Source organism: Clytia hemisphaerica, unplaced genomic scaffold (assembly GCF_902728285.1).
Source record: "Clytia hemisphaerica strain Z4C2 unplaced genomic scaffold, Clytia hemisphaerica genome assembly, whole genome shotgun sequence".
Lineage (NCBI taxonomy): Eukaryota > Metazoa > Cnidaria > Hydrozoa > Leptothecata > Clytiidae > Clytia > Clytia hemisphaerica.
The window spans coordinates 901,663-926,292 of NW_027103598.1; the positions used below are offsets into that span (position 1 = coordinate 901,663).

Here is a 24,630-nt window from a genome sequence, read left to right on the forward strand (position 1 = left end):
TTCTTTTAACTTTCGAAGTTTCCAGACTGGTAGGCAATGCACTATGTGATTCCTGCTTATCAGGACTGTATGTACTACTGACACCAATGCAGCATTTAATAGATTTTCCAACCTTTCCCACAGCTCTTAAATATTTAACAAGAGAAGAGTACCTTAACCCTATTAACCCCAAACTGATTTGATTTTTATAGCCCCAGGGGAAGAAGAGCTATGGCCATGAAAATTGGTACAGATATTCTTCATCATGACACAAAATTCCAGAAAGAAAAAGAAATTGATGACATCATCCAAAAAGCAAAATTTCCACCAAAATATAACAAAAATGTCAATCCAATAAAAATATTCAGATTTTGTTTGAAGATTCATAAAGATAAAAATTGTTGCTTAACATACACGCTTTTTTTTTATAAGAATAGTGTACTTTGGTTGAGGGTAAGCATTATTCTTATTTTTCTATTGTTCTAAACAATAGGCCTATCGTTTTAAACCCGAAATCTCACCCTGATATTCTTATAGAAGTTATTCTTATAAAAGAAAAAGCGTGTAATTGCCGGTTTGCATTTCCATTAAGAATTTTTAATATCCATGCGAAAGATGAGTAAACGTCATAAATGATGACATCAACTTTTAAAATTATTTTTTCAATAGCATACCATAGTGATTCTAAAAATAGACATCAAATTTACTGTTTGTCCGAGTTTTGATCCCATCATCCTTTGCATTAATTGCTTTCGCAAGTCAATTACACTTATTGACGATACAAAAGTAATAACTTGCACGCATTACGAATCAAGATGAAAAGGATTGTGGGATTGAATTTCGGTCAAATGTTAAAAGTAATAATTATGACGTTTGCATAGCGGTGTGCTATTCACATTGTCAATGCCTGGCATGTGTCAAAATTTGAAAATGATTGCATAAATAGTTCAGAAGTTATCAGCACTTTAGAAATTTGAATTGTAAATGATTCTAGCTGGGCTTTATGACACGTTTCACAAAATAATCAAAACTTGATTCGGACAACCGGACCCCAGTTAAAAACTACCACCAAAAATGTTAACTTTCATTGTGCCTTCATGCCTTGGCTTTTGAAATTATAGGTTTGCCCAACTGTCAACTTTGTTCCAAATTTGTACAATTTTAATGAAATTTCATTAACCCAGGCCTACTAAAATGAACTATACACAACCAAGAGTATTCAAACATATCACTGTAGATCCCCACGAGAAAGAAAAAGACTGGCAAGAAATATAGATAGACTTTTTACCTGTGTACATTGACCTTGTGAGCCAGTTCTTCCAAGAATCTTCATAACCTGGAAAGAAAAAAGAAAAAGAAAATAATCAAAAACTACCCCAAATATCTCACATGAAAAATAAGGGAGTTTATGCTAGAGTTATTTTTGTTACAGCTACTTTTTCCTGTGCTTTTAACAAATAAAAATTCTGAGAATCAAGAATAGACTTTACACATTTCACATGCACTTTTTTAATAAACAAAAGTATATCAAATTTGCTGATTGAGCCTTTGTCTGCGTTAATTTTTTGAATTCTAACTTAACAAAGATGGCTGTAATAACACAATTCCAATGAAGTGCCAATTTAGAAACCTCTTGTGCACATTCCAATGAAGTGCCAATTTAGAAACCTCTTGTGCACCTTTCATAAGATATTTAGAGTTTTTTAGTTCCTGAATTTAGGGACAGTGTCCAATAATCTAGGGATTCCCTTTCTTACATCATTTCTCATGCCTTTTTAACAACTGGCTCACTGACGCTGCCCCTCATGAAATCACTAAAATTTTGGTAAAAACAGCCTTTAAAGTGGAAGATAAAACATAACCTGTTATCATAATGACTGTCCCTCATTATAAGCAATGTCCCTTTATTTAGTAGTATTCCTAGACTTAACTACCATGTTCAATCTATTGCCTGCAAGGGGTTAGGGAAGGCCAACGCCAATTGCACAATACACCTTTCCCGAAATTCAAACTTCTCAGATATGGCCTTGGAAAATGTGTGCCAACAAAATTGTTTGGGAGGGAAATGAACTCATTATTAGGTGAGAGCACATGTGTCTGATGATTTGGAAAAAACATGTGTCAATGTTCGATCAAAGAAATAAGTTTTCACCGATGTCAAACTTTTGACTATATCTAAAGAATTAGTAAACCTTTTTAAGATATGTAAAAAGCTCTCTACTCCCAAATAGTTCTAGAAAATACCAAGATTAAAATAAAGATTGAAGATGAAAATTCACAAAGAAAAGTCAAACCTTTGGCAAAGTAATTGCCTATAAAGCTCATTTTTCCATGAAAATAGAAAAACTTTTAGATATTTGAGTTCCCCAAACATTGTAGAATTTTTATTACATAATGGCAAAAGAAAAAGAAATAATCAAAATCAAATCAAATCAACTGAATTCAATCCAATGAAAATGTGCGATTTGCATCACACGGTAGAAAAAAGTCATGTGACAGCAATATTGTAGAATAGCTGTTCGTTATATTTACAGGATAAGAAAACAAAGATTCAACCAGGGGGTTATATTAATAGCTAGGGCTTTGTAAGGCTAACCTTTTAAGGGAAATGTTTTTGGTTTTTCTGAAGTACATAAGATAGAGGAAGACAATTAGGGGAACGATTCTATCAAAGGTTATTGGTTAAGAACGTTGAGATGATGGTCTTTCTTACATAACTTTTTATTGCAGTACCCCTGTTTTATCCCGGTTTGACAACCGGTAGTCAAGTACATCAGAAACATACCGGAATGTTTACATAAGTTTCAAAAGCAAGAACAAAAGTTGGAATTAGTACACCGTTTAAGCTGAGCCTGAGGCTAAAATAAGGATTTTCTTTTGTCAATGGCCCCTAATATAATGAATAGAAAGAACATACCTAAATTTGAGGGATTTTAATTGATAGAACTTAAGAAAAGCTCAAACTAACTTAACCTAAGGAAACGCAAGCAAAAACAGGTACCTCCAGCAGTCAGGGAAATCCCTCAATTGCGGTATATACATAGCAATTTTTTACTGCAATAGCAGTACCGCAATTCCAGTATATTCAAGAAACAGAAGGAGAAAACAGGCAATTTTGGTACATGATTGATCATACCTTTTTAACGCACAGACAAAATATTTTTGCTGTAGATCAGATTCTTTTAATAAAGAAAAGCTATCTTCTCGTTCGATTTTTTACAGTTGATGTTTGTTTATCTTTATTGACCAGCACTATATGTAGCCATTACAAGCCTTTGTAGGCTAACCATGAATGAAAACTACCACAATTGCAGTATACTGCAATGAGGGATTTCCCAGACTGCCCAGAGACCAAGCGGTGGAGAGCAACAAAATAATGCGCACACAGATTTCGAAAAGTTAGCAAATTATCAGTAAGTCAGACAACACACACAAGTTATTTGAGACCCCAGCAGGATACGCAGACAAAAGCAGGTTTGTTTACACCATCCCAGAAACTACAAAATGGATAACAGGAAAGGTGTATTAGGGGTCTTCGACACAAAACTTTTGAATTTTTTATCAGCATTGGGCCAATAAGCTTCAGACCCCACCCCCACCCTTGCTCTTATCGGCCAAAATTTTTTAAATGTAACTTTTACATCTTTGAAAACACAATTTCCTCCAATATTGTCCGCCATCGCCTTCCCACCCGTCATCGTTGAATTTTTGTCTATTTGTGCCAACATTGAGTTTTTTCATACCATTGATATTGTTAATCACAAATTTAAAATGAAGAGATGAAGTCGCAACATTTCGAAGGTAAAGGCAGCGCGCTGGCCAATGATAAAAGAGTTTTTTTATCAAAGCTAGTTCAAAACTGTACTTTTAAAGCTGCGAACAAGCGCGCCACGTGCATTTGCGTAGGGTAAAATGGCGAAATGCGAAAATTGAATTTGGCAAAAAAATTTTGAAAAATGACCCTACAAGATTTGACTATATCTTTTTATTCCATGAAGAGATTACTTTCAAATAAAAAATGTATTAACAATGAATGGGTAAGCTTTCTAGAAATCCAAACATAAATTGTATAGCTTTTACCAAAAAATAGCACTTTAGGATCAGAAACAGTCAAAAACCAGTTTTTTCCAATTTTCTTCGAGTTACAGGAATTAATTCCTTGTTTGTTTTGATCTGAAATTTTCAGTAGGGGTGGCCATCATGGTTCCCTTTGTCTTCGATCTTAAATAGATGAACGAGTATTTGACTGATGCTTATGATTTTTCCATAGAACATAGTAAAACTATTCAGGAACTTAGACCTTTTTACAGAATTTCAAAAAATCTGTTAGTTCTGGAGATATATTGAAAAGTTTACACTTCGTTCGTGTTTCGCGTTCATACTATGCTTTCAGTGGAGTTTGTGGACGAAATCAGAAAGAAATTGGCTGAAAGGATTTTCGTCTCAATACTTGTTCTTTATTTGTACTACATGGAACCCCCCCCCCACCCACTTATCGGCCCAATGTCGATAAAAAATTCGAAAGTTTTTTGTCAAAGATCCCTTAGTTGCCTACCAGCTAAAATTTTCCTATGAAATGAGTTTAGTTGCATAAAAACTGGTTGTAAGGAATTTGATTACGTTATATGAAATTTGAAAGAGTGAATATTGATAACATGCGACTTACACGAGCTAACTTTGGTTTGTCCATGTTGTATATAATCTTTGTGGAAGTTCTGTACCCACGTTTGACGATTTGAAAAGAAAGTTGGCCGACATGTAAAAATATAAAATGCGCATGCAAATAATGACAAAAACCAGATCCTTCAGCTTAGGTCAAACTATCCTACATACAAATAAAATACATAAAACTTTGAAAATTTTCATTTTTATACGTATATCAAATTTATATTGAGTTAAAATTTTTTAGATTTAAAACCAAAAATAAAGCAAAATTCCTAATTTAAATTTACAAAATTGGTCTGTAAACTACACGTTTTATTCTGAAGCATTTACTTCTCAATTCACAGAGAAAGTATTGCTAGGCTGCTAAGCTGGTGCGGAATTGATGCGGGAGCTTCATGGACGAAAATTAGCCAAAATCAAACTGTCAAACACACAAAAAAAATGGTATAGAACGAGTTTCACTGGACAGGGTTCCTATTTTCAAAAGTCTGATAATTGTCTTTTCAGCTTTTGGAAAGTCTTAATAGGTAGATAGAGGTAAAAAACCAGATCAGACGGTATACTTACTTTTACTTTCGAGGACAAAGCAAAATGAATCGAACGCTGAATCATGGATTGAAAGGCAATCATAAAAGGACCCTGCCGACGCACCGGACTGTCTGTTGTATTTGTCCGGTGGCAAAAAGTATCCTTTCGCTACAACGGACGCAATAAGTCCGGTGTCAGTCCGGTGTTGCATACAGGGAATTTTGGACGCAGGACATTTTATGAAACAAAAAATTAAGAAACACCGGACGCACCGGACTGGTTATGTGTTTTGATTGTCCGGTGGAGAAAATCCTTCTCCGACACGGGACATCCGACTTCCTTTAGTCCGGTGTAGAGATTGTCCGGTGGTAAAAAAAATTCTCATCTTACACTGGACTTTCGCGTGTCCGGTGTTCATTACATTAAGTCTGGTGCGTCGGCAGGGTCCTATCATAAATATTGACATTCTATTTTCAAACGTTATCTAATTGCAATGGAATATTACCCAGGATTTGCGGTTCGATTGCTTCGATACACTTGTCTTGTGGCGGTACTGACGCGCTTTTGCTCTATTATCATGTCTAAAATTTGAGTTTGAGTCAACTCTCCTGCACCCTGTGCCTGTCTTGAGGTGCATTTTTTTAATATCCAATTTATTTGATAACACAAATTTGTCCTAAAGGTGCTCTTTCGATTTGAAGGCATTTATTGATATTTGGTGGTACTATTATATATTATGTTTTCCCAGTATATTTGATCCTATAGCACTCTCCTTTTTTGAAGTGAGTATATCTTGAGTAGCGACTCCAGAAGTCATGCAACTTTCGTTGACGTCAAACCAAATGTTTCATTTTTCCGTGAACTTTGAACCCTTCGAACTTTTTTTCTATGTATGCTAAAGCGTTCCGGTTTTTACTAAAGGAAAGCCCGTGATCTTAGCTTTCCAGCGGTATATAACACTGTGGACACGGGCTAGACGGCAAATTGGTAAAATGCCGAACGTTTTGCAACATTTTGAAAATTGTTTGCCGACGGGAGAAAACAAAATTGCAACTATTGATGAACAAATGTGTCTGGAAACGGAGGAAAATGTATTTGAAGGCTGAAACTTTGTATGTTTATCAGAAAAAGGGTGAGGAATTCAAAAATCACATTCGCTAATTTTAGTTCTTTCATTTTCATGTAGATTTTTTCACTTTTTTGTTTCTTTTGCATGGGAATGTCCCAAAAAAAAGTTTTTTTTTCTGCCGAAATTGATTTTCTTTTCATTTGGAGTTTCTCCTTTCAGAAAAACTTATTCTTTACTCATAAGTTTTTGTTCCTCTATTTCCAGAGGCCCCTTGAAAATGGGTCCTACCACCTTTTTTGACTCATTTCAATCTTTTCCAAGCTACTTTTCTTCAAAAACAAAAATAAAACAATGCAATGTCTTCTTTTTTCAAAAAAAGATATATCTTTCGTTATTTTGATAAATATACTAAATATTTTACAAATATTTTTACATAATAATATTCTAACACCATCAAAGAATATTCCCTCCAAATTTCAGGTCTCTAACTACACTAGAAAAAGAGATATGCAAAATTGAAGAAGCATGACTGGAAAATTTTTTTTCTTCTCTTTTTTGACATTTTTCGAATTTTTCCAAGCTATTTTCCTAACCTTTTTTTTGACATTTTTAGTCAAATCTTTGACACTAAAATTTGAATATCTTTACAACCACTTATCCTCTGGAGGCCTATGACCCCTCATTTTCTTTCTTTTTCAAAGCTCTACAAGATAGGATAGGTTTTGAAAAAAAAATTAAAATTTGAAAAATCTTCTGGAGTTGCTATCTTGAGCTGTTTGAGACTTTCCCAAATGCGTATAGTTCCTCCTATGCTATTTGCTTTAAACCTATCTGAATAAGATTCCTCTTATTTGCTTTGAATAAGATTTTTTTAAGTCTTTGAATAAGACTGACAGTGCCATGGTTCCATAGAACTGAACAGTACTCCAGAATAGCAAGAGTTTGATATATTTGTTGAGTTTGAAACTTTGCAGACTCTTCTAAAAATGCTGAGATCTACTCATCAAAACGAAGAAGGAAGTGATTTTTCACATTAACATAAAAATTTGCATTTTTGGACATATTTTCTATTTCTAGGGGATTAAGTCTGCCAAATCAGATGGACCCATCTTTGAGATCTACTCTTCATGCTCTATTAAATTGTACAAAGTTTACAAAGTTTTCTCTTTCTTGATTCTTTTTTTACGGTACATCAGAACGCCTACAGTACAGTCAAGTATCAATATTTGAGGTATTACGAAAATCGCTACTTTTTGCCGTAGTAATCGCTTTCGTTTTTAACATAAGGTCTTAGCAACAGGTACCCCGGGCATAGTTACGGGGCATTGAGAAAAAATCATGACATAGAATTTCAAAAAGATTCACGCTATCATATTCTACATTACAAAATACACCTGTTCTATGTTGGTTTTTTTTCTCGGTGTTTTGTAGGCTTAATTATCGTCATGCAAAGTAAATAAAACCCCCTGGAAATCTTTAGGTTTTGATAAGCAAAATACTTACATACTATTGTTTACTTTTCAGGTATTCATCCAATCAGAAACTTTCAACCAATCAAAATTCAACCGTGACGCGGGAAATGATCCAATCAGAATCCCGAAGCTAAAGACTTACAGCCAATCAGAATTTGTTAGCGAGCGGTATTCATCCAATTGGAATCGCGTAACACGAAAGCAAACGTGAAAGTAAAGGCGGAAATATATTCTTTTTTCGACGTGATTTGCATATATGAGAACAGAAAGAAACGCCAATTTGTCAAAGATTTGTTTAAAACCACCTTATTTTTTGTTGAGTATCGCCTAAATTTATCGAAAAAATATGCTTTTCAACATTAATCTTAAAATCTCTTTTATTGTTAAGTATCCCCGGGGCGCTCAACGCCGAAAGAAAAATAAGCGTGCGGAACCGCCCTCGTAGTTTAATCCCGGGATTGAAAAAACCTGGAGAAAACCTTTTCCCTATAATCCCATATAATTTAGCTAAGGAATTTTAAAACACGGCATTTAAAGTGAAACAAGATGGCGAGAAGTAGTGATTGGAGGTTTTTGTAATTAGACAGCATGACAAAGGTTTGTTATATTTTAGCATAACAAAGACAAACTCAGGAGGTAAGGTAAATTGCGTTTTGACTGCTTTTAACTGTTTTTCTAATAAAGAATATCTTCAAACTTGACTTCACTGGCCTACCTTAAATTTTAGTGTATAAAACTTTGATCTCCCTTAGAATAAACCCATGATAAACCCAACTTATAATGTACTGAATTTTGTCGATTTTTTATGAACTACCTGATGTCCCAGAAAAAATTCTCCCTCTTTGAAGTGAATTTTCCTGAGTTCTATCAAATTGTTAAAGAATCAATCATTTTGCATGGGAAAGAAAAAAGGATAAACTTAAATTTTGAGGGGTCAACTGTCAAATTTGGTCAAAAATTTATCATCTAAATTCTTCGTTACTTTTCAAAAAAGTAAAAAGAAGACGAAAAATGAGGGTATAAAATCAAGACACTTGAAGGGACAAAATTTTACTGAAAGAACATTCAGCATTTTCGAGAAATTTTCAGCATTCACAAAGTTTGCAAAATTTCAAATGCTAATTCTCACTTTTTGTGTCCTTGGCTGCAAAATTTTTACTAAAACGTTATTTTATGTTATCGTTCACGGTGATTTACTATATACCTCTTGAAATATTGCAAACATTCCCATTTGATTTTATTCTTTGCACATTCCTTTCTGTAAAATATTATTCTTCTAATGTAGTGGAAGATACATTTATCTTTGATTTGGATTTTATATATTGGTTATGATAAAGGGGTCTTAAACTCGTTATGACTTTTTTTGCTCGAGATTTGGTACATTTTGTGTTTGGTGTTAAAAAGTAGGAATGAGGTATGTAATATCGACAGGGAGTTAAATAAATAGTACCGCATCTACCATTTGACAACCATCATAAAAAAGTGAGTTCAAACTTTTTTGATGTTGCAAGTATTTAATTTTTCAAATATACCTAGCATGGTCAGATTTATCCACAAATATTGTGTCCTTGTTAGAATTTGTGTAAATGAAAGTTTATCGTGAAAGTTGATAAAATGTCCTGTTTTTCAAGGATACAAGAGATTGCATCTCTCATGCCAAACCAAACGAAGCATCAAATCCAGGAAAGAATAATGATAACACTTCATCATCAACCATTTCTTGTAACAATCACACAAAAATCAAATCAATTCAACTCATTTAAAAGCATAAAAACCAAAGAAAAATAGCGAAAGAGCAGTAGCAACCAGTTGTTTATTTTTGTCGCCATCTTTATTTTGACTGTTAGAAAGCAGTATGGTCCGATCAAAAATACGCTTTCGAACCGGGCCATGTTTCCCGATCGGCAAGGAACCGTGGGCATGTTTTCCGGTGAGGTGTCTCAAAAGAAATGTACTCCGCTTCGAAAAAAGAGCACTCTACTGTTTTCCCACTCGGAGCTCGATTTAAAAAGAAACTTGGAAAAAATCCATAATGGCTCCCCCACAGCTCATAGAAAATTAGACTTTTAGTATATAGACTAGCCGTCACCCGGTGTCGCACCCGCCGAGGAGTAGATAAGCTGAACGCATCATAAGCCCTTTGGATGGTGGGGAGGGTAAAAAGATCTGATTTGTAAGATCAAAGAAAGTAAAACTACCTCTCTAGGTGGCTGAAAACTAAAAATATTGCAAATTTAATGCTTTGTGACGTCATTTGGACCCTAAATGACGTCATCGAAACGGTGATAAATTGTTCACTTCACTGGAATGAATTAATTATTTACCCAAAAGATTCTCTCGCTGATTTCCGATCGAATGAGGGGTCAACCATTGCTTAAATCCTTCTCAAACTCAAGATATTGTATTTTTCCGTTTTTGATGACGTCATCGGACCCAAAAAGCCCTAATTTGAATATATTTATTTTCGAAAGTCTCTATATACCCTCTTTTACCCCTCCCAACGTATTCTAAATTAAATTTCCGATCCAATGAGGGCTCAACCATCTCCTAACTCCTTTTCAATCTCGAGTTATCACATTTTTCCTGTTTTTATGACGTTATCAACTAAAAACGCCTGAAATTTCAGCCAAATTTCAAAGTCACTTTCAAGCCTTGTAACCCCTCCCATCTTATTCCCCTTAGAATTCTCGATCCAATGAGGGGTCAACGGCCTCCCAACTCCTTTTCAAACTCGAGATATCGCATTTTGAAGTTTCTCCCAAATCTATGACGTCATTGGGTCCCTTTACCCCTAATGTTTTCAACGGTCAATTCGCGAATTTAGAAATTTTTGCGGTCAACAGGTACCTTGTGCCCCAAGGGTCCCAAAAAAACAAAAAACGTCAATTATTTCCAAGGGAAAGTGGGTTTTTAAATTTGCGAAAGATTTGCACTGCAACGACTTCTTAAAAAAAACGCTAATTTTTACACTCTTCCTTGACCACTTTCGCTTTCGTTTTCAACCACCCAACCACCCACCCACCCAACCATCCAACCAAAAAATCGGTCACGTAACTCTCGAACCCCCATCTCAAAAATCCATAAGGGCCCCCTCACGGCTCACTCACATTCTACGTTTAGTAATATAGATGACGTGTCCCCCAAAACGTCTATCCAAATTGAAATCTTTCTAGTGAATTCAGAAAATAGGGAATGTTGAAAAATTTTCTTGTGAATTAAAGGTTTTGTTTTTACATAAGTGTTTCCGTTTCATATCAGACATGTTTCATATCAGGACAGCAAAAAGTGTCTTTCTTTTCCTTATTCTTTTTTTAAGTTTTTGGCACTCAGTCATTAAAGTATAACACCAGTAGGTGTAAAAAATTACAAAAATTTTGTTGTAAGTACAATTTTGTGACTTACAAAGTCACATTAAAAATTATCGAAAGGTAAGCCAAAAAAAAGTACATTTAACAGCTAGAAAGTATGTAAATTTAAAACATTTTTTAAAAAATTCAACCTTTCCTCTGTCAAGTTAAGAAAGTCCCATTCTAAGATCTCTTGTCTAATTTGTGTTGTTTACATTTCTAAAAAAGATATAAATTTTGAGTTGAAGCCACATTTTAGCCCGGTTAACGAAAAAAAAAGTTATAATGTCTTAGTATTACCCACAACATTGTAAAATTTCAAGACTTATCGATTTTTAAAGACTTCATCAGCTATGACAAAAAGTTGTTTTTAGGTATTTTTCAAAATGTCACACTATTTTTGATTGGGATCAACATCAAATTACTATCAATAGGTATGAAGGCAATGCCTTACAACTTATAAAAAGTCAAAATTTACTTTTCTCATTTTCATACAAATGATTGTCAAAACAGAGGTTAGTGGCCCCCAAAATATCGATTCAATTAAATTGAAATTGTTAGAAACCTGTCTCGAATTAATGACACGATAAAATAATAAGTTTTTGATAATTTTGAAAAAAAAATTGATACCAAACAATAAGTATTTCATGCCTGGCTGAGTGCAATGTTAATTGTGAAAATATTGGATATTCATTGGATGATCTCAAAGATGAACAATTCTTATTTCTAAATGTTTTAGACAAAAAAATGAAACTTCGTGAAGGAGAACCTCCAGATTGGAATGATCACGAAAACTTTGGACCGTTGTTGCTAAAAGAGTTTGACCATCATCCTGGAGATAATGTCATTGATAAAGCAGTCTTTTTTGGCACTAAAGGATTGATCGTTGGTAAGCCTTTACTTCTATTTCTACTCAAAGTGTAGCTGAAAGCTTTCCTGTTTTTTTTTTACCTCCCTTGAATCCCTTTTCCTTTTACAGAGTCTTTCACAAAATGCAAAATTCCTTTGAAGGAAAAGATCTGACTGCATTCTTCATTTTTAATTTTTTAGGCAGTCTTTATGGTGGCTTCCACGCTGCAATCTTTGAACCAGCACTAGGAGTCAATGGATTAGGTTATGCTATGAGACACATAGCAACTTTCGGTGCTTTGACTGGTATGTACTCTCAAACAAAGCTGCTTTCTTTAGATATAAAATTCGTGAAATGTTTACAGTGCCGTAGGAAGCATTTTCATATTGAGGGGGCTGAAGTTTAGTGACACCGCGAGGGCCAACCATGGTTTGGCCCGAGGGGGGGGGGTTTTGAAAATTTGAGCTTTAGATTGCTTGAAAATGCACTCAATTGTGACAATTATGACAAATTAATAAAGAAAAACTTTGTATTTAGCAAAATTACCATTTGTGAAAAAATTATTGGGGGGGGCATAGCCCCCCCCCCTTGCCCCCCCAGTTGCTACGGCACTGGTTTAAATACCATTTATTGTTTGTCAGCCTTTTTATTGGTTTTTAACATAATTTGACGTGTTTGAAAGGTTTTACTACTTAGAAATTAGTGTTGGTTTAATTATCTTTTGAATTTTATGATCGATCAAATGAACAAGTGCTAAATCAAAAAAAAACTTACCCTATGATTTATACAAACTTACTTACCTCAGAATCGTAAAGAGAAACATGTAGATATTTCGTACAACCCGGTATTTCATCTCATTGCTCGTTTTGACCATAATTTGTTCCTTCTCTTTATACGTCAGGTGGTGCAGGTCTTGTGTTAGGTGCAGGAATTCCCATTGCACAAGCTGTTCGAAAGAAGAATGACCCCATCGCTTGGATGTGGGGTGGATTTGCTGCTGGGGCCGTCTTCGCTCTCAAAAGTAAGTCCTTTCACCAACTAAATTTCTAACCAGCTGACACCCCTTTTTACCCCTTGTTAAATGACAGGTCTCAGTGAGTTGATGAGAATTCTTAAGTTAAGACATCATGAATAATTCAAAAGCGTTAATTGATATACCAGTCCAGATACAAGTTTCCCAGAGATTCTGGGCCTTTTTCAAGGAACTTTACTAGCTTTACTGTAAGGACTCGAAATTAAGTTTTCGTAGCACACCCAGTATAAAAACACCTTGATTTTCGGGTAGGTATTTAAGTATAGAAAGCTTCGTAATTTCATTTCAATGTGTGTAAGAAGCTTTGGAGAGGTTTATGTTGATTTATGTAATTTTTGGCAGGTTTTGATCATTTATTTTCGAGGAAAATAGCTAAGTAGAGTACTCCTAATACGTTTTGGACAACAAAAGAAGTGTTTTTCTTAAAGAAGAAATACTAACCTACTAGTACAAATATTGTTCCACTTTTCAACAAATTTACACGATTTCTTTCGTTTACCAAATGGTTTTAATCGTTTAAGAATCGTACCAATTTAAAGTGATGTCAGGCTGAAACGTTATTAAACGATTTTAAACGTTTTTCTTTGAACAAAAAGTGGTAAAACGATTTGAAAAGAAAGTCTTCAAGTTAAAACGATTTCCTAATTAATTAAACGAATTTGAAACTATCAAAACGAATTTGAAACTATCAAAACGAATTTCTTACCTCTAAAACGAATTTCTTACCTCTAAAACGAATATCTAAACTAGTAAACAAATATCTGAAATATTAAACGAATATCTAAACTATTAAACGATTACTAGCTAATAGCCAAGGCTTTTCAAATCCCCAACCATAATAAGCAAGGGATTTTCTACCTTGTTGACTTTAAGCTCCTCCATTTTATCCTCACTGGCTAATAAATTCTCACCGGGTCACTGAGACAGGGGTGTGATAATTCTTCTTGCTCCCCTGTGTGCGCAAACTAAAACCAGTTTCTTAGCCCCTCTAAAAAAGTCAAAGCACTCGTTATATATTTTTGGAAAGCTAAGGGGTAGGGGAATCAAAGTAGCATGGACTTTCACACCGACAATTAAGAGTCCACATATTTTATATATGGACCTATGCATTGTTTCTCCACTCTTGTACCTTTACTTGGCCATGTCTGGTACACTAACTGATTTTTGACGAATTTTAATGGGGCAAAAACGATTTAATTTTATTGAAACGTTTTGCCTCCGGATGGAACGTTTTTCTATTTAAAAGAACGATCTATATAAACCTAAAACGATTTTGAGAACACCAGAACGATTTTGAGTACACCAAAACGATTCTGAGAACACCAGAACGATTTTGAGAACACCAGAACGATTTTGAGTACACCAAAACGATTTTGAGTACACTTAAACGAAATGTGGATATTTAAAACGGTTGTAAACGATTTTCAAAATTTAAAACGAACGAAAACGAATTCCTTTTCATAGTTTGTCAGTCATCGTTTAGAAAACGATTTTTCTTCTAATTTTTGGCTACTAAATCGTTTCATACCTTTTCACTGTACGATTTTTTCTCAAACGATTAAAACAATATTTGTACACGGTCCCTAACTCTAATATTTAACTTAAAGATCTATAATTTCTCAATAGACATGTATATTTATTTTTGAAGACCCAGTTTTTTGTGAAAAAATCTCATTTTGTTCAAAAATTCAGGGTAGCTTGGGAAAATGATTTAAGGAAGCCTGTTTGAAGACTTTTATTGTGAGGATGCCTGTTTGAAGACTTTTATTGTGAATTCCTTAAACGTCCTTTATAGTGAATAGCCATAACCATTTTTCATTTTCTGATTCGTTTTTCTAGAAAAATACTCGCTGATCTGAATTTCCTATTAAAGGAATCTTCTTTCCATGTCGCTGACCTTTTCACCCTTTTTGTGGTGAAGAAAATGGAGTTAATTTGGACATGGACATTGTACATTTGAAGCAGTATATTTTGGTTTACTAACAAAATGTTGATGTTTCATTTCAGGTGGTCGCTTCGGACGAGCAATACAATACGGATCTGCTACTGGGTTGTTCTTAGCTTTCACCAAAACAATGGGCACTTATCAACGCCCGTACGTCGACCCGTGGGCTAATTTACGGCAGCCGAAACCAGACACGCTTCCTTTGTTCGATAAAGATGGTAACATGTATACACACAAAAGACAAAGTGCACAGGATTTGTGAGAGTATCATCGTATCATCGTGTATCATATTATTTTTTGTAAATTCTTAAATTGAAATAATGTTTTTAAAACCCTCAATCATCAATTATTAATTCAAAAGTTATTCAGTCGATGAAACGAAGCTCCTGAAACCATTTTCGATGTTTCAGAATACAGCAAAACCTCTAATTAGCAAACTATTTTTCCCTGGTCGTTTTCGAGCATAAAAAAAAGTCGCCAAAATTGTCAAGCAGTTTAGTTCATAAAAAAATAGACGGGGGGTGCGAACAATCAAAACCATTATAAATAGACCTTTGCATAAATTACATCACGAGCAACGCGTACCTCGTTTTTCAAAAATTGCTACAGTGATTGATTCTCTAAGAAGTTTACTGTATTTATAAAGGTAACACTTGACAACTCAAGGGATTCAATCACCTTGGTTATGGTTTCAAAACGAGGCAGTTAGTAAACAAGGGACAGTGCACAATATGAACATATTCATTTTTCTTATAAGCATCTAGTTCATCAGAATCAAGTAAATAATTACTGAGGTTAAACATACCAGGATAATCATGATGACGACGGATGAAAAATGTAATAGGCTGGTGAAAATACGAAATTTGATTGGTTGAAACTCACTAGCCTGTTAAATTTTCGTTCGTCGTCGTGATTTTACCGATTTACTTAACTTCACTAATATACCGAGTTTATGTATGTGTTGTTTTCTGCGACGGAGACACGGTAAGGTTCTAATTTGACTAGATCTTGATTGACTGAGGACGACGGTAAATCAGCACTTTTACCGTTCTCGATTTTGCGGGGTAAAACTTTCAAAAATTGTCAGATTCGGCTGAAATTTGCACACTTGTTCCTTGGGTAAATATCTGGGGGCATTTTTTTCATTTTTCAAAATTTTTTATTTTTGGGGACTGGGGACGAGTTTTTCCCCAAAACGAGGCTAAAACTTTGGAGCAGTCTGGAGGCTTCAAAAATTGTCCGAGGCTCAAATTCGTCACACTTGTTCCTTGGGTTGTATTTTTTCATTTTTCAAAAATTTTGATTTTTGAGGCGTGGAGACGAGTTTTTTGCCAAAACGATCTTTTGTGACTTCAATAATGAGTTTTAAAGCTAGTTTGTTTTGCTACAATCGGACCTTTGAATATTCTGAAAATACGTTGAGTCAAGTGCGTTGCGCACGTTCGACTATCGGTAATTAGTTCCTACAAAGTAAACAAGGGATATCACATACTGTGTACGCTAAACTGTTCCTCGTTTCTTTATTGTCAGCCAATCAGAGAGAAGAAAAACATTTGATTTGAATTTTGTGTTTGTTATTTCTTGTGTAAAACTATTTTCGATATTGTGCTGCGCGCAATACTTTCAAAGGAACGATACAAGACGCCCACCAGCCGACCCTCAATTCACGCAATCACGCAATTTTTTTTCGAAATTCACGCATTCACGCAAATTTTCCTCGAGTTTCACGCAATAACCCGATTTTTCAGGAAATCGGAAAAATCGGGGAAATATTAGAAAGTTGGGAAAACTGCACATTATTTCTGGAAAAAAGGGAAAATTCACGTATTCACGCACAAAATAGCCATTTTTTTCCCCAATTTTCACGCATTCACGCATTCACGCAAACCACTGGAGGGGGGGGGGGCACACAAGCACTCAGCAAATGGGAATCTCTAGCTGTGCACTAGATGGCGTTCTAATAAAACGATTTGGTGGAATGCGGCCTTCAAACGTTCATTCTCGATTACAGCTACTGGCTAATGCTAGTACTATTATGAAATCTCAGTGGTACACCCCAAGAACGTTTATTGTTATATCTCATTTTATTTTGTTGTTTTCGCGAGATAACATGGATATTTAATCGATATTTATTAAACTCTCATAAGAAAGTCAATGAAAAGATTTAAAAGATTTGGCCACTCCGGTCCTCCTTGTCGAACACCGCTCGGTTGTATCAAATGTGGTTTTTTCAAACGTCAACGAGGTTTCTTCGTACAATTTTTCAAGAATGGATTTTGGGTATCCTTAAATCGAAGTCTGATTGAGTCGAACATCCATTTTCGTGGGGTGTGGTCGAACGAAGACGATGCTATAGTCCGTTTAGAGGGTCAGTAAACGCGGGAAAACATATATGCGCAGGGTCAGGGCGTCAGGGCGGTTTACGGGAAAATAGTGGTGGTTTTACGCTTGATATTGTAAATCCCATTCGTTGTTCCTCAATTCTGTTGAGATCCGTTCTATTCATCGGTCAGTTATGCCTCGTACCAAGGTTGGAGTGTGCTTAGGATAATGTTCACAATAGACGATATCGGCTTTCTGAATTCTCCCCGAATGATTACCCATGATGCATTGTTAGGGTTTGGGTTATCATCCGTGAATTTTTTTGCGCAATGCATCATGGGTAATCATTCGGGGAGAATTCGGTAAAGTCGATATCGTCTATTAGTTTGCTTATTGTTGAGCCGATACTCAAGCCTCTGTAATTAATAATAGGATCCTTAATAAAACCTTTGCCTTTCCATCTTCGATCTAGAGTTTCCCCATGATTTTCCCATACATTTAGTGTCATTTTCTGAATAGCGTCAAGAAGAGCTGGGCGCACTCACAATTCTTTAAGGGATAGTTCGGTCATGAAATCAATTTTTTCTTATGGTTTTCATCAGATTCTTCATAAAGAAAGAGTTCCAACGATATATACTTTTAACTAATTTAATTTTTGTATTGTTTAAAAATCTGGCCTTTTAAAATCACTTTTGTATAGTGTACCTTTTTGCTTACGTCACACTCGCATAAGACTTTATGAACGAAAATCTTTATCTGTTTATTATAAATTTGTTCAGCGAGTTCGTGAAGTGTGTAAAGGTCGTGTTCCACTTAGCTTTTTTTGGTCGCCGCACAACGCGCACGGCTCGATTATCGCATAAATTAAATAAATTAAGCCTTCAAGGCTTGTTGCAATGAACGGCGTGAGCTTTTTTGAAAGTTGAAAAATTTCAACTTTTTGCGCAAAGCTGTGCGTCTCTTCTATTGTTCTTTATGAAGTAGCCAATCAGAGAGAAGGTAAACATACTGATTGTGTGTTTATTTTCATCATGTACAATTGCTTTTGTTTTGATTTTCTCTTACGCGCAACTTTTTTCTAGTTGTCAATGGAAGTATAAAAGCGCTCTGCGCACAATGCGCTCGAGCCGTGCGCATTGAACGGCGACCAAAAAAGGCTAAGTGGACCATTATCTGATATTCCGATGGCGTATTGGCGGCCGCCCACGCTAAAGCTCTAAAGGAGCGGGCCAATATACCATCGGAGAGAAATAGTAGTCGTCCATTGATGTGCCGACATAAGTTTAGCCCCCATTTTCGGGGCCGTGCTGAACGCTCAAAAATTGTTTTTTTGAGATCTGGCGCCTCAAAAAGACCGTCAAATCACTGTCGTTAGTTACCACGTCATGAGTAAGTCGGCAAAAATTACAAACAACATGGCTGATGTAATTTTCAAAAAATGTGTGCTGTATGGTTGTTTTTGGTTTCTTTTGATGGATTTTTTGTAGTTTAACTGTACTTATCACTCCCTGAATATTAGTTTTAGTATCCAGTGTAATTTCTGTATGTGCACCAACCCAAAAAATGTGTTTCTACCACAGAAAAGTTGATAATCATAACTTTTGTTTTTGTTTGTTTTGATGGCTGATTTTTTCTGCACTTTCTCAAATTTTATGCCATTCAAAGACCAAAGAAACTAAAGCAGGTATGTTCCTATGGGCTTAGGCTTTTATCAGTAACTTTCATGTTGTTATCTATCTTAGACCGTTTTCCAAATATAATATAACTGTTGTCCACCGGCCGACAACCGACAAACAACCGGCTTCAGTGTTCCAGAACTGAAGTTTTTTGGATAAAATCTTTATCAAACTTCACAAAAGTGTTCATTGAGGGTTAGTATTCATTTTCTATAGCTTTGGTTTTTCTTTTAGTGTTATTATAGATGATGATTATGACTTTTCTCTTCTTTCAGGCTTTTTTGTGTACAATGTTATTTCTATTTTGTTTTTGCTTCTGTGATCAGTTTAAACAAGGAAAAATACTTATTTGAGTATTTCTACATGCCCTCCTTGTGAAAAGAATGATAATATTTTGCACGATTCCTTCTCCAAAAAGTTTTGTATTTGAATTTATTTCGTGAAACCTTTTGAAGTTTTTTCTGACCCAAATTTTGTCGGCCATGACACCTTCCCTGTCCAAATTGCACTCGGGCCCATTTTTCTAAAAAATTACGCGGTCAGGCGAAATTCCGTAATGTATTTCTTCCAGATGTTGAAAATTTTCCCGACCTTCAGAGCTTTAGCGTGTCGGAAGAAAATTTCTACATCGGGTGCCAGATAAAGTGGACCACGACCTTAAAGTTTTTTGGATCTCTCCTCTGTGAAATAATTCTAAAATAACTGAAATATTACGACATGTCTTCCAATAACGAGGAAAGTTCTTTTAAGCGCATAATTATGCAAAATTATCTCATTGTTCGAACAATAAAAATAAATTTCCTTTGATCCGCACGTTAGTTGCCGACAAGATTTTAAAAAATGGCCGCCAAAACTCGAAGGCCACCAAATTTGGAACTAATTGTCCATGTAATTTTGCTAATTATGGTCTAATTATCATGAAATATGTCAACAAATTGGATTGGTTTGATTTTAGAATAATTATTCTTTGCATTTCTGCTCTTTGAACCTTCTTTGGCCAGAAGGAAGGAATTTCGCAAAAACAAAATGGCTGACTGGTTTCTGTGTATTTGCTATAATGACCCAAAGAATGGCTTTGAAATACTATGTTAGAGAATTTTTTGATGGTTAAAAATAATTTTCTAGCATTGTAATATGACCAAACTTTAAGTCCATACCATTCTTTTTTGTGGCCTGGCTCTTTTCAGACTGGCCTGGCTCAATGTTTTTGTGCTATTTTTTGTGAACTGTCAGACTGTGTTTTGTTGGAAATTAAGGTTTTCAGTTAGTTTACCTGGTTTACCTGGCTTTATGTTTGTTCAGATGAAAAGTATTCGGTTTAATATCGCTCATTTGATTTCGATATAACTTTTTTCAATTTATTTAGGTGTAAAATATATATAATATAAAAAAAACATCAAAATAATCAACCATAAATTCTGTATATATCCTGCTCCTTGAAAAGGCATTTCAAAAACAGATGGGCGACTTTAAATCAAGGATATCTTCAACAGACTATGTATTGTGATTAGAATTGAAATATATACATCTAACACCCAATGCTGAAAAATATTTTGTCGCAATGATGGTTTTTGAATCATAACTTTAATTTTCTGGCTATTTTATTATAACACCGAATCAATTTGTCACTGGATGGATTCTTGATATAGTGGCTTGGCTGGTAGACTTGGTAGATTAGAATTATCAACAGCGATGATGTAAAGATTGCTACTAACACTAACAATATTTGGAATATATCTTAAAATTTGGATAATGTATTGTTCACACTGTCACTAGAGACAGAGCTCACAGCAGGCTACAAACTGAAATTGTGAGGGTTATTGCATCAGTATATATATGAAAATATTTGGTACCCCAACCACCGTAAAATTGTGATGTATGTCATTTGTAGAAAGTGGACTAGAATATACAATTGATTATGCCTGGGTCATTGACTAAATAAACGCCATCCGCCATCTCATGGACAGAATCTGAGATTTACAAAAATAACGTACATTCAATTGGCTAAAAATGGAAAGAGTATTGAAAGCTTGGATATTACTTTTAAAACATTGTGCCAGATTTTTAATTTGGCAAGACTAGTTTCTTGCAAATGAAAAAAACTATTGCTTGTAGATAATCTTGAACAAATTTATATAGATGAATTCTTTGGCTAGGTAATTTTAACAAATTATATAGAAAGCAAACAGAAGCAAACTATATAAATTAATCAGTCAGTCATCATAATGAAATTAATTTTGAGAGGTAATTCTGGAGGTACTTCTTAATATTGGGAAATGCTCTGACTGTTAATACCAAAATTATTTGTTTGTGTAACTATTTTAATGTAGCGTAAGGGACTTATTGTCTATACTTTGTCATCTAAGTATCATTTTCAATCGTCAATTAATCCTCAGAAAAAATTAAATCAGGTCATCTATTTTCAAAAGAATTGCCTATTTTTGTCTATTATTGTATTGTGTATTTGAAAATTGTTTTTTGTTTGTTTCTCAGTATTACCAAACAATAAGTTAATGATTTTGTATTTTTTGATTAGATTGTGTTATGCCAGTTAACTAGGGTCCTGGTTAAAGATATGTTACATGCATGAGTTACTTTGTTCATTTGTGCAGATTTGTGTCCAGACATTTTTTTTACAAATCTCAAGACTGATAGTTGTTAACAAAAATTACAAGTATTTTTGTGATTTTGGTCTTGATTGGAAATGGTTGACAAATTCTGAAAATTTTCAAATACCTTGAGGGAACCTTTTCAGGCGGGAACTAATTTTGGCAGGCAGCAAATATCCTAAATTTTTTTAATTTTGGTTGGAACTTATTTTGGCGAATAGTGAATTTTTTTAATTTTGGCGAATGACAGCGTAAATCTCTTCTATTTTACCTTATTTTGAGCAATTTTGATGAATTTCAGGGTTATTTAGGCAAGGAAACAAAAAATTTAATTTTGGCGGGAACTTATTTTGGCGAGTGAGCAAAATATTTAATTTTGGCAGGAACGAACTTTGGCGAATTTCGTCTAAATTCCCAAAATTAGTTCCCTTAAAGGTACTTATTTTCTAAATAGGAAGTGATGAGTCAAAACAATCCCATCATTTTTCATTAAATTTTTCACATTTTTATGGTACTGTAATTTTTATCAAAAGGTGTCATAAAAAAGTGAAATGATCAAACAGGCATTAAAAATAACAGGAGACTTGTTAAAATTTTATGTCAGAATCTCCTCAAAAGTTTTGATCAAAATATTGAAATTGAGTGAAAAAATTCTTTAATTTTCAATTCAATTATCAGTCTTTGACCCAAACATTGATTCTATCTTTTCAAAACAATATGATTAACAAAAATTTTTAGAATAAAAAAAACTTATACACTGGGCAGCATCTTTGTTTAAAAGAAAAATTGAAAATTTTTAATAAAATAAGGTCCATAAAAGGCTCTAACTACTCTTGGGTACCTAAATAAATGGGGGTTTGGAAAATAAGCCAGATAGGAGAATTTATTTATTAGCGGGGGAGGGGAAGCTTATTAGGTACCCAAAAGTACAGTTTTATATCGTAGATATAGTTTNATTAGCGTGGGAGGGGAAGCTACCCAAAAGTACAGTTTTATATCGTAGATATAGTTTTAGTGAAATAGAGTTTAAAAAATGTTTGTATGTAAAAATGTCATTCAAGTCCATCGTAAAATATCAAGACTCCCTCTAGTTGAGTGTCTACTACCATGATTATTATTTCTTCATTCCAATATGGATATTAACACATTTAGGTTTATTAAAATAGAAATAGTCAATCAACATCTTGTATATATGTACTATGTCATTCAAAATACCAAAAATATTCTCAAGTTTGCAATCAATTTAATTGAATGTCAAGAGTATGAATTCAATAAGCTTGGGTCAATCATTCCACCATTTATGAAATCAGCCTTTTTAGAGTTTCATATATCTGTAAGTTTTGCAAACACCAAAGTTAAGTGATAATCAAAACATTCACAACATATTAGTTCTTTAAATCATCTGTCTTTTAGTACTGGTATTAGGCCAGGTCGTCCTCGAAAGTTTAAAAGTGTCCTAAAGTCTTTGAAGCTCATCATTTGATCATCTTTGAGTACATCTTTCTGATTAGATGATTTCCAATAGTTGTTGACGATCAACTGTTAGATATGAAGAAGGCAGTTTGATATACGATATATCAGGCTGTCGGGTTTCCTTTAGCACTTGAGGAGAGGAGCCCATATCATAAAACTTCAATTTGTATCTTTCTGTTACGAAGATGATTTGATTGCCAGTAAAACATTTTCACATTCATTTAGATTAGAACGAAGTCAGAGTTTCTAATTCTCTAATCAAAGTTTTTCTGCTTCAGCCATTTTGAAAATTTCGACGAAAATTCTGAGAAATTAGTAATATTGATTTTTTGCTGACTCGGCAAAACAATTGTTTTTATTGCTGACGCGGCAAAATTGATTGTTTTCGTTCACTAATTATGCGGAAACCCTGTAGATATAGTTTATTGTATTAGAAAAACAATAACACGCTATCTGATGAGATCTAACTAAGGTGAAACAATGGTTAGTCGTCTTGTTTTGGTTATAAGTCTTTGTTCAACTTTAACTTTTTAGCTACGTATTGTGCAGTCTAAATAAACTTTAATGGAATTATAATATATTATATCGCGGTCCGAAGTTGTAGCTAATATTCGTGGTTTGTTAGTACGTCGGTGCAAGACAAATATCACACCCTTATATAGCCTAGAACATTTAAAAAAACGGCAGTTCTTCGACTTTGAAATGGCATTAGAGGACAAAATACGTCGACAATTTGATATTTATAACAATTTTGAGGTTTAATAGATTTCCAATTTTTTGAGAATTTTTCAAAGACATTTACTTTCGCAAAAAAGGCCAAAATTCCCAAAAATCGCGAATGCTTCTGCTTGCGAACGTTTGTACGCCTTTATAGAATGGTTTAACCCTAAACGTTCCCACATACTCAAAAAATTTAAAACTTTTTAAAATGAAAAAAACCTTTGAAATTGTACCTACAGCTCGACGCACAGCATCATCATTATGTTTTATCTGAGCATTTAAAGTCTTATTTGTTGAACGGTTTGCGCACCAATTGTTTCCAACACGCTTCGAATGGTTTGCTGATGAAATGAAATTTCTAAAATGTCTGCATACACTTGAATAACACTGTATCAGTATAAAGCAATGTCGTCTTTTGAGTTCTTCGTTTCCCAATTTTGAACGATAGTCGATTTATTTTTTCTCAATTGAAAAAGACCTATCATTCTCGTGATGACCATTTTCCACATAAAGTTCCGTTTATCGCAATCGTAAATTACCAAAATAAAATCCAACGAAAATCAACCATCTTCGACACTGGAAAATTTTCAATAAAATAATTTCTCAGCATTAAGTGTACAAAGAATCTTCAAAACGAAATCCAAAGGTATCGATGAGCTTGAACGATTCCAGAAAGACATTGGCTTCTGTCGAAAGAAGCAATCGCTATACCACAATTATTATCATCATTTTATTTTATTTCATCTTGGAAAACAAGGACGATTTGCGCAGCTCAGTTTTCCGAGAACCAGAAGATTCTTAAGTCAATCTGGGTCAGAACAAATTCCAACAAGTTTTAACATTGTAGATTCGATAATTATAAAGTTGTGTTAGTAGATCTTTCTATATTTTTAAGCCTAAAATAAAAATAGAAGAAATTTGAGATTATTCCGAGAATTAGTG

At 34.3% G+C, this 24,630-nt stretch overlaps 1 protein-coding gene and 1 long non-coding RNA gene across 2 annotated transcripts; both read left to right on the forward strand.

Annotated features, from left to right (window-relative positions):
* Positions 1 to 5,011: 5,011 nt before the first annotated feature.
* On the forward strand, positions 5,012 to 8,076 carry LOC136801908 (uncharacterized). Its single transcript, XR_010845926.1, has 2 exons — positions 5,012 to 5,088; positions 7,766 to 8,076. It is a non-coding gene; the product is annotated as an uncharacterized lncRNA (long non-coding RNA).
* A 3,692-nt stretch (positions 8,077 to 11,768) lies between these two features.
* Positions 11,769 to 15,227, forward strand: LOC136801969 (uncharacterized). The gene is made up of 4 exons (XM_067058667.1): positions 11,769 to 11,949; positions 12,111 to 12,215; positions 12,812 to 12,931; positions 14,951 to 15,227. The coding sequence occupies exons 1-4, from the start codon at positions 11,808 to 11,810 to the stop codon at positions 15,148 to 15,150; spliced, it is 567 nt and encodes a 188-aa protein (XP_066914768.1). The 5' UTR covers positions 11,769 to 11,807; the 3' UTR covers positions 15,151 to 15,227.
* The last annotated feature ends 9,403 nt before the right edge of the window (positions 15,228 to 24,630 follow it).